General features: G+C 36.8%; 1 protein-coding gene across 2 annotated transcripts; it reads left to right on the plus strand.

Annotated features, from left to right (window-relative positions):
• The first annotated feature begins 859 nt into the window (after positions 1-859).
• Positions 860-7,711, plus strand: loxa (lysyl oxidase a). 2 transcript variants are annotated; one of them, XR_003936814.1, is made up of 8 exons: positions 860-1,751; positions 2,483-2,591; positions 3,046-3,183; positions 4,272-4,428; positions 6,320-6,415; positions 6,577-6,692; positions 6,789-6,880; positions 7,430-7,711. XR_003936814.1 is itself a non-coding variant. In XM_030149234.1 (7 exons), the coding sequence occupies exons 1-7, from the start codon at positions 1,094-1,096 to the stop codon at positions 6,793-6,795; spliced, it is 1,281 nt and encodes a 426-aa protein (XP_030005094.1). In that variant the 5' UTR covers positions 860-1,093; the 3' UTR covers positions 6,796-6,998. The 2 variants fall into 2 exon arrangements, 1 of the variants encoding a protein (XP_030005094.1); XM_030149234.1 differs by lacking the exon at positions 7,430-7,711 and having other exon boundaries at positions 6,789-6,998.
• The last annotated feature ends 3,607 nt before the right edge of the window (positions 7,712-11,318 follow it).

Genomic DNA, 11,318 nt, shown 5'->3' on the forward strand with positions numbered 1-11,318 from the left:
TTGCTGTGGTTTTGCAATAGCCATCCTGTGGTCACTTGTGTAGAAGTGAGAAAGAATTTCCTGGTTTGCAAGAGAGGAAAATGAAAACCTTCAATGAATTTTCCCATGCAGGCTATGCATTATACGTCTGGTGTTAACAGCAGGGCAGTGTTTTTACTGGCTGGAGATTTATCAGGAGTGGAGTTGTGGGTCAGTGTGGTCAGTCAGCCACTAGACACAGTAATACAGATACGAACTATCACCTGACCACAGCCCTTCTGTTTATGGCTCAGAATAGACTAATTATGACCTTATATAAGATTGCTCTATAGTGCATGTGATGAGTCTTTCACGTTTTCAGCAAAGCTCCAAAGCAGAGGGGGCTGAGGCTCATCAGGGGTGGAGGGAGATGGTTTCCCAGAAAAAAAAAAAAAAAAAAAAATGAAATGTTGCAGGACCATCAAAGAGTCATGTTTAGGTTATGGAGATCCTCCTATGAAAAAGTGGATGACTGTGGAGTCTTCTGGCAAAGGGTGCTGCAATTTGGTTGGGAGTTCATCCAACAGTCAGGGAAAAAAAAGTTATTTATCATGACATTCCTTGATCAGGCAGAAAACACTGAAAAAATGAGGACACTATACAGAAGTTCTTGTGAATTAGGTCATTATTTAACCAGAGTTTGCATCTGTGTTTGTATGTAATGTCATGGAGCAGGTCTGCATCTGTTCTCTGATGCTTGAAATTAACTCCATGTTCCTACTCATCCACCTCTCAAAGGCCAGACCAAGAAGTTACCAAACACACTGGGCATGATCAGACATCACGTATGCAGGGGTTATATGAGCAGCAGCAGCAGCAGACTTGTATAACAGATTCCCAAACTCCAAATGCTGAACTCCTCCTCCTCATCATCATCATCTCACAGGGCGCATCTGCAGGCTGCAGCAGCACAGCGAAATGACTTTATCCGGATACATTTAAACTTTTCATCTCGGTTCACTGGATATCTACCAACCAGAGATGAACGATATTTAGGTCGAAATCAATCAATAAATTCAAGTAGTGAGTTTTAAATTCACTGTATCACTTTTAATATCCTATAATTCAATTCGGAATGGGATTACGCATACTAGGCATGCCACTTTACGCATACGCGTGCGTCTATTTAATTGTTTTCATTCTTCAAACTGCCCAGTCTCAAAGAAATGCAGCAAATACACAAGGAAATACCCAAAGAGCGCCTCTTCGGCAGACACTACAGTGGTCACACAACGGCAAGATTTTTAGCATTTTAAGTCATGGCTCAGAGTATCAGCCGGCGAGGCGCAGGGGCGCACCTCAGGAGCAAGTGCAGTCACGACCTGTCACCATCATCCGCGATGCGGACGTGAGACATCCGGGCGCATCGAGCCAGACGCCGACCCAGCAGCAGCAGCAGCAGCAGCAGCAGCAGCCTCCCCGGCCGGCGTCCAACCCGCACAGCCCCCGCGGACTCCCCCCTCCGCTCCAAAGGCTCCTGAGAGGACAAGAGCCGCACCAGCATCAGCATGAGCGGCCTGAGGAGCACAGGGACAGCAGAGCCAATGACACCACACAGAAGGTCACTGTCAGTCCACCTGTGCCCAGGAGAGAGGACATGATGGTGGGCGATGACCCCTACGACCCCTACAAGTCCATCGACGGTGACAATCCATATTATAATTACTATGATGTTTATGAGACACCGAGGAGGAGACAAAGACCTGGATACGGCACAAGGTACCACCAGTACGGTAAGAGAAGTCAAAACAGCGCTGAAGACATTAATGAGTGAAAGGATCATCAAATTATATTTATTCAACTGGTACAGGCTACATTCAACCCAGAGGTTGAATGTAACAGAATACTTTTACTCAAGTAGCTTCTGTACTTAACCTGAGGTACCCATGTTTTACTTCCCTACGCTCCAGTGGCAAGTATTGTACTTCTCACTTCACTGCTTTTCATATTATAGTTTTTCATCATCTGTCACATCTGTGTAGAAGTTGAATGGAATGAATCAGATCTTCCTTGGACTAACAGAACTTTTTAAAACCCTCTTGGATTAGGTGGAAAAGGCATTACCAAAGTGAAAACAGGCCTGTTTTTTCTGAGCTTGATTCATGTTTTTTACTGTAATTCAATGCTACGAACACACTGAATTACTGTTAACTGATGACTGTTTGTAATTCAGTTCCAGTGAGCTCAGCCTTTAATATCTAGAGCAAATATAGGTAAAATATACACAAATGCAGCTGTAAAATGATCATAAAGCTTAAATCATTTTAACATATTTGTGCCTAAGAAGGATTTTGAATGCAGAACTTTAGTGTTTTCACACTTTGGTATCAGTACTCACAGTGGAATAAATTATCTGAATACTTCTAACAAAACTGATTATTACTAATTTACTGATTTGGATCATTAATTTAAGTTTTATGACTTTCATTATTTACCACTTATTTCTGCCATTGTTCTGTTGTAGGTCTGCCTGATCTCGTACCAGATCCCTACTACATTCAAGCCTCTGCTTATGCACAGAGAGTTCCCATGTACAACCTGAGATGTGCAGCTGAGGAAAACTGTTTGTCAAGGTAGACTGATGTCAGCACTCGTGCACGGGGAGGAAAAAAGAAAAAAAAAAAATTAAGCCGAGTCTGAGTGTAAAGCAGAGACAGTGCTCTAAGCCATAACAACCACCTTAAGTGTTTGTGGGTGAGGGCTGCCCAGTGAAACCATGGCATGAGGTAAAATTAACTGAATCCTGCCACTGATGATGGAGAGGGGGTGGGGTGGAGGATTTCTGTAAAGTTTAATCATAGTTTGCCTAAGGAGAGAAAGCCCGACTGGTAAACACATTATCGAAAACTAACCCAAACAACTCTGCGCCTCAAAACTATTTTTCCACCCGCCATTTATGAGTCGACTGCCTTCACTCAGACACTGAAAATGTGGGGAGGAGGGAGCGTAGCGGGAAAAACAATTTTATGTGTCATTCAATCCATACATATGTAACCTGTTTTTTTTTCTTGCTGGCTTTTCTTGCAGTTCCGCATACAGAGGCAGTGTTCGAGACTATGACACCCGCATGCTGCTGAGGTTTCCACAGAGAGTCAAGAACCAGGGGACCGCAGACTTTCTCCCCAGCAGGCCACGTTACTCCTGGGAGTGGCACAGCTGTCACCAGTGGGTATAAAGTCACGTCAGTGAAGTCTGCCTCGATGTCAAATCAAGAAAGACTCTCTTTGTGGCAGTTCTCTTGCATCATTCTGTTTTTTCTAGCTGACACGTTGGCATGAATCGGAGTCCTTTGCATTCAGTATTTATGAATAATTATGTAAACTCACTGTGCTCCATCTGGGGGTTGTGTTTCTATATGTTGGGGACACACATTCTGGTAGCTTTAATGTTGTGTGAACTCTGATGTTTCTACAAGTCTCAAATTTAGATCTGAAATGTCAGTGTGTGCATCTGTTTTGCAATTGGTTATGTACAGATGTTAGAAATGTAAACAACATTTAGTGCAAAGAGATACTATCATCCTCACTACTTGTCTTTTCCAGTCTGAACCAGTGGTTTGGCACCCCCTGTTGAACCACAGCTGAGCTCAGTTTGGCTCTTGTTGGCTCTTTTACTGTTTTGATGTCACTGCTGACTTGAGTGTATGCATATCTTTAGACTTTTAAAGATGTAATCTGTGCATGCAACCAGAAAAAAACCTTTAACCATAATACAGATGAACTTTACACAACCTCCTATGTGAGGCAGCTATTGTAAGAAATACTTATGTGGTAAGGACTGAGCTCAAAAAGGAAAGCGGCTGATATTTGTCCAGTGCCAGTTCCTTGATTACGCTGAATCTGTGTGGAACTACCTCAGTCCATAGTTATGTTGTGAAACCAGCAATCCTCTGCACTAACTCCCAAGATGGAGCACATTTGGCAGAGATCCATTCATCTGCTCATGCAGACTGTATAGATTTCTTTTGGTGTTTGGAAAGTCAACTGATTCTAAAGTCCAGACTGTTTTTGTGTCATTATACAAACATTATGCCATAGATAATGAAAAAAAAGGCAGATTTTGAAGCACTTCAGCTCAGTCACAATGAAATGCAGCCATTTGACTGAACAGACAATATTCTATAAAATGTAAAAAGTGTGAGTTAGTAATTATAAACACAAGGCTTAGGTTTAATGTTGGGATTGTTTTAAGTCCCACAGTGAATGTAATTCACTTGTGTCAGATGTTAAAACGTCTGTGTTGTTGGTCGACAGACACTACCACAGTATGGACGAGTTCAGCCACTATGACCTGTTGGACGCCACCACGCACCGGTCAGTGGCGGAGGGCCATAAAGCCAGCTTCTGCCTGGAGGACACTTCATGTGACTACGGCTACTACAGGAGATTTGCCTGCACCGCACATACCCAGGTCTGCTTAGTAGATGACTGCAATGTTACTGCTAAACTGAAAGCTGTGCCAATCAATATTTGTATGCAGTAGTGTATAAATTAACAGTGTAACTGTAATCAGAGGAGTCAAAAGCGCACACATTCTGGAGTCAAGCAGAAGTAGATGTAGAAGTGCATCTTGTTTCATTCAACTGCATTTCATTACCTTGTATTTGTACATGAGTAATGACAAAAAAGTTGAATCTAATCTAAAAGTGAGTGCGTAAAAGTGTAGGTTTATAGAGTGTAAATGTATAAAGTAGACAGTTAAAGGACATGTCTACAGGATCTGCCTAAAGCCAACAGAACGTCACATTATGTTATTATAATGTGAGGACGATTAAATTATTCTATCTTCAGATACAAAAGTAACATAATGAAAATCACTTCTGCAGTTCAGCAGCATCACTCAAAACATGATGAAGCCTTTTTTCCAGTTTCTCTTCTATGTTAGTTTTATCAGGTTATGGTGATGGTGATGATCCAAAGGTGAATTTTACCAGACTGTGCGGTTTCCTTCACTTTTATGAAAGGTTGTATCAGGCATGTGTTTGTATGAAACCACTGTCCAACACCAACAACAGACATCGGAGACACATAAAAAAACAAACAAAACAGAGACACATAAAGGGCATTTAGCATACTGTGGGTTTAAAATGCAAACATTTCAGTCACATACTGTATTTTTAGCGTGTCTCTGGGTTGAAGATAGCTATCACATTATGTTTTCAGGTTGTTCATCATGCCATTCTAGTGAACAAAGTATTTCAGGAATGCCTTGGGGAAATATTTTAAAATTTGATAACGTTTTATAGAAAATTCTATCATTCAACACTCACTCCCCTGCAGAAACAGTCTGAAAGTCTGCACTCACTGGAAACGATTCACTGGAATAATAACGTCAATATTGTAAGAAGGTCATAATGAATGCACTTGAGACCTTTTGTTAAGTTTTCGCTGTGTACATACATTATGAGCCTGGACAGATGGAGGAAAACTACACCATGACTGATTGGTGGAGACGTAAAATAGAGCATGTCAGTAACTGTAGTTGTATTAGGAACATATTTTTAAAACATTAACGACACTCTTTCTAAAAATGGCAACAAAAGCCACATCTTTTGGTGCATACTGTACATTAATTTTTTTTTTTTTTTTTTAATGTTTGGGACACTCAATAAAAGTTTTAAATAGTGCACAGTGTTCTGCAGGCAGAGCAAGCTGTGGAGGTGGATGAAATCTTTCAATTAAAAGAGGCTAATCCACATATAAATTAAAAACACATTCACACTGTTATGATATTGTTCTATTTATGCGCACAAATGTTCAAACCAAAACCTTTTTAACTTGTCTCAATTAAGCTGTCTAGTACTTGATTCTGGTTCACGAATTTCTGCAAAGCAGTGAGGGAACAGCTTCAGTATTTCCTTTTTTACATGAGCCAACTGCGATTTAATGATTTCCTGTTTTTTTTTTTTCTGTATGATGATACAACATGCCTGAATTTATGTGATCAGTTGTTTAGCACGTAAAAATACTGATGTCTTTCTCAGTAGTTTTTGTTATTTTTACCAGATGTTGTATTCGTTTTTAAGAACTGTTTCCTCTTTGTTTTTGACAATGCATGCAAAAACATCTCTACTGTTAGACATAAATACGGTTCATTCTGGTGATTCAATAACATATTTAGTCTTTTTCTGTCAAAGGTTCTGCATATTTACTTCTTGTTAACATAACGTCTGTTGAACCCAGTATATTAAAGTACTTTTTTATGTCTTGAAGGGCCTTAATGTGCTCGATAAGAAGCTGCTTCTGTTAAATGTGACGTTTAAGGCTTATATAATGATTTGTTGTTGCTGTCCATGGTGCAGGGTCTGAGTCCAGGATGCTACGATACCTACAACGCAGACATTGACTGCCAGTGGATCGACATTACAGATGTGAAGCCTGGAAACTATATCCTCAAGGTCTGTTAGGAATAACAGATGACATACAGTTTTTTCTCCAACATCAAACTGCTTTGGAAAAATTCCGAGTCTGTGGAATCACATCAATAAATCTTCAACACTTGTGTTTGTGTCTTTGCTCATTGCTCTGGTGTGACTTGATCTCTTTTGTGTCTCCACAGATCAGTGTAAATCCTTATTATCAGGTCCCAGAAACTGACTACAGCAACAACATTGTGCGCTGTGACGTTCGCTACACCGGCAACTACGCCTATGTGTCAGGTTGTCACATGTCAACGTAAGTCTCATGTTCTTCTTCACCACTGACTCTAAAGTGAAAAACATTATCTTAATAATAAGTCTAATGATTGCATGTTTATTCTTTGTTTTTCAGGTATTAAGAGATGAATGTCATTCAGAGCACATCGCTGGAGACGTTTTGTAAATGACAGTGAGAAGGACTGCATATGAACTGATATAATGATATTAACCCATAAAGACCCAGCGCTACTTTTATATCAGTTTATATCAGAGAAAATGACATTTTCTCTATATCTAACCTTTCTTAAGTGATTTATCATCATTTATTTCTAATATTATCCTCTGGATTTTGTATTTTATCAGTATAAATCAGGTATTTTCTAATATTTAATTCACTAATCATATAGATGTTTATAAAAATTCAGATTAAAGTTGAGGGTTATTATATCAAAAACAGAGAAAACTGAAGAAAAAGTGTCTTTTTCAGTAAAATATATCATTAACTGAACATAAACCAAGTGTCTCAAGCCACTGTCATTGATCAAACTCCATGAATTAATGTTGTAGAAAATGATGGTGTTTCTACATTCATTTCGGAGCCTCTGAACATCTGAATGTCCAAATGGGTCATATCTGATGACCATGAAAAGATGACAAACTGTATTTTACACCAATTGTTTGCATGCATTGATAAGATTAGTGGATCAACAGGTATTATACATTTTAGATCAGTAGATGCTTTTGGTCGATGATGGATGTTTGGGTCTTTATGGGTTAAAATCTACTTTGAAATGTATTTCATTTTGTAATTTAAAATACTCAAATGTAGAAGAAAAGAGGAATCATCCGACTTATAACAGTAGTTTTTCTTTAGTGCCAGATAATATTTTCTTTACTATTGTGGAAAGTTGTTTCTTTACTGAATGGTACTTCATATTCCTCTCTCACACTTTCTTGGAACTCTGTTTTTTCTTATTTGATTGCCTTATTCTGTATGAGTGTGTTTGATGCCATTTGTCCAAATAAAATCCACCATATGTAGATAACTGCAAAGTACAACCAGCTTGCTGTCATTATTAGTCTATAGGTATTGCAATTTTAAAGTGAACCAGCTGTTTAAAGAAAAATGTATATTATATTTAAATGCAACAAAAGAACTTTAATGACATAAAGTTTCTGCTTGAAGCTTACTTGAATAAAATGTACTTGAATAAAATATGATATTATATAAGTGGTTTGAATCATCAGTTTGATGAGTGTTGTTTTTCTCACTGCCTCTCTGTTGTCAAGTTTTATTTTCTGTGGTACACAATCACCTCTAGAGGAAATGGATACACATAAAGTTTAGACAAAAATTAAGATTATATCCCAGATTGTTGTTTAGGCTTCTTAATTTGTGAGAATCTGCAGATTTGTTTTAGTATAATGTGATAGAAAAAATAATAATAAGATTATTTTAAATCAAAGGTGTCAAACATGTGGCCCAGGGGTCAAATCCGGCCCACCAAAGGGTCCAATCCGGCCCGTAGGATGAATTACACTAAAGATATTAACAATCAATGGTGTAAAAATCAATTTAATTCATGTTCCACATACAGACCAATCAGATCTCAGCTGGGTCAGGTCAGTAAAATAGTATCATAATAACCAATAAATAATGAGAACTGCAGATTTTATCTTTGATTTAGTGGAAAAAAAGTAAAATTACATGAAAATGTTTACATTAATAAACTATCCTTTAACAAAAAATGGGAATAACCTGAACAAATATGAACAACTTGAAATGTCTTAAGAGAAGTAAAAGCAATTGTACCAATATTCTGCATGATACTAAATGTTTTGTGTATTTGTAATTGCAATGTAAGTTGTAATGCACATATGTAAATGATAAAGTGATAAACTGAGGCGGAATATTGTTAAAATTGCACTTGTTTTTCTTAAGAAATTTCAAGTTGTTCATGTTATTCAGATTTTTAAGGAAACGTTGTAGATGTAAACATTATCATAATGTAATTTTACTTTTTTCACTGTTATTATTTTACTGGTCCAGCCCACTGGAGATCATATTGGCGTGAATGTGGCCCCTGAGTTTGACACCCCTGTTGTAAATGTATCTGTATATATTGTACATGTGGCCACGCAACAATACACTGAAATTAACCATCTGCTTTAACGTCAACACCAGCTGAACATGCAGGAAAACAACACACTGCAGACATGTCTGACACCCAGGAAGCACATGGGTGGATAAGTATTTTGCTCAAGGGCACATCAACCAGCATTTTCTCCTTGCTGGTCCAGGGTATCAAACTGGCTACTCTATGGTCACAAGATGCTTCATTAACTCGTTTCAGGAAATTGTTACTGATGTCTCTCACTATTCTGACAGAGTTCATTCAAGTGTTTAATTCACCAACAAAATAATCAGTAGATTAATCAGTAGTGAATAATATTTAGTCATATCTTGACTGTGGTCCTTAAACTATCCAAAAAATTAATAATATAAGCTTCACATCTTTGTCTCAGTCCTTTATTTTGCCGTTTATGTGCTATTGATTGTTTACCTCTTTTTTTGTTGTTTTATTAAAAAAACAAAAAACAAAACCTCTCTGGGTTTCTACAGAAATCATCTTATACTTGTTATTTATGCTTGTCTATGCTGCAGTAACATTCCCACCACTGATGACAGAATTCCATTTTTGTCTGTACTTCTGTATTATCTATCAACCATAAGGATTACTCCACTGTTTTTATCACTATTTAAAGTAATAATTTAATAGAATGAACCAAAAAGCTCCAACATGATGATGTACACACACATCTATAATGGGACTTGCAAGGTCAACAGCTGAAAGTTAGTGACCACCTCACAGACTGACAGAATTTATGATGTTCAGTACTGACGTGGATACACAAAAACAGACTAAAAATAACATTATGTGTACTTTAGTCTGAGGATGTCTGACACATCCTGAAGGGATTTTTCCAGCATTTTCAGTGACAAATAGAAGCAAGGCTTTACAAAGCATCAAACATGAATTGGTTTTTGAATAAATTCCATTTATTATTATTATTAGTAGTAGTAGTAGCAGTAGTAGTATGTATGTAATTTTAGCACTGAATTACATATAATGCCATACAATTGTGTATACACATATAATTACATTTCTTGATTCGGCAGAGTTTCTGAAATTTCTATCCTGTCTAGTACAAAATACAAAAATGTATATGTGTGTAAGCAAATGTATGCATAGTGTATTATTATTATTATTATTATTATTATTATTATTATTATTATTATTATTCAAAGTCCTAGATTTGTGTGAATGAAAATTAAAAGTTTGTTAACCCTTTCATGCATGAATGATGAGAACCTTAATCAAGAGTTGTTTCCTGAATGTTTTTATTCCTCTTTAGGCATGGAAAAAACAAATGCGATTGAAATTTTTTTTTATGAACGTATTTTTCAAAATGTCCACTCAGCTGGACACCGTGCATTTAATTTTTGCAGCAAAGAAACATGAATTCATTGATACACTGTGTGAAAACTATGAAATACATTTTTTAAATGCTGCTACTCTGATGTTTTATCACATTTTAACATACTCTAATATTAGTTATTACTCACTTTATGGAGAGAAGAATGCAAAAAAAAAAAAAAGCTTTTATTCAAGAAAAACTGTTAATTACAGTCTAATATCAATAACAAGCAATTGATTTCCACTCAAACATGTCACTGCAGGTCAGGTTTATCAAGAACAGCAAAGTTACACTAATGGTATGAATGTCAGTGTATGGGATGATGCACAGGCGTCCAGTGTGTTGGCTGATAAGGAACTAAAACGATAAAATGCATGAATATACAAGAGAACAACTGTCGAATAACTGTCCACTGGAGTGACAAGTATGCATGAAAGGGTTAAATTAATTCAATTTTTTTTAGCTTGCTCTCGTGACTTTATTACATATGAGTCAGGCTGCCTGTTTCTCTTTCATTTCGGTAATAATAATAATAATAATAATAATAATAATAATAATAATAATTATAATAATAATCACTATCATTATTATTATTATTATTAATACAGGGTGGGGAAGCAAAATTTACAATGAACATTTAGTTGTTTTTTCTCAGCAGGCATTACGTCAGTTGTTTTGAAACCAAACATATATTGATGTCATAATCATACCTAACACTATTATCCATAACTTTTCAGAAACTTTTGCCCATATGAGTAATCAGGAAAGCAAATGTCAAAGAGTGTGTGATTTGCTGAATGCACTCGTCACACCAAAGGAGATTTCAAAAATAGTTGGAGTGTCCATAAAGACTGTTTATAATGGAAAGAAGAGAATGACTGAGTAAAACTATTACGAGAAAGTCTGTAAGTGGAGGAAGCAACAAAAAACGTACCAAAGCTTTTATTAAAGCTCTCAAATCCAATATCCTAAAGGATCCAACCAAATCCATGAGAAAAATGGCAATTGAACATGAGGTAGACAACAAGACTATTAGAAATGCAGTAAAATATGATTTGAAGATTTAAATTCTCATGAATTTCAATGAACTAATTGGTCATACACTGTCTTCCAATCCCTGCCTCAAAATATTGTAAATTTTGCTTCCCCACCCTGTATTATCATTATTATTATTATTATTATT

The sequence above is a fragment of the Sphaeramia orbicularis genome, chromosome 12, assembly GCF_902148855.1.
Source record: "Sphaeramia orbicularis chromosome 12, fSphaOr1.1, whole genome shotgun sequence".
NCBI classification, from domain to species: Eukaryota; Metazoa; Chordata; class Actinopteri; order Kurtiformes; family Apogonidae; genus Sphaeramia; species Sphaeramia orbicularis.

Coding starts and splice junctions, on each gene's coding strand:
- loxa (XM_030149234.1), top strand. CDS start 1,094: ATGGGATTACGCATACTAGGCATGCCACTTTACGCATACGCGTGCGTC. Junction 1,752..2,482: donor CACAAGGTACCACCAGTACG/GTAAGAGAAGTC, acceptor GTTCTGTTGTAG/GTCTGCCTGATCTCGTACCA. Junction 3,184..4,271: donor GAGTGGCACAGCTGTCACCA/GTGGGTATAAAG, acceptor GTTGGTCGACAG/ACACTACCACAGTATGGACG.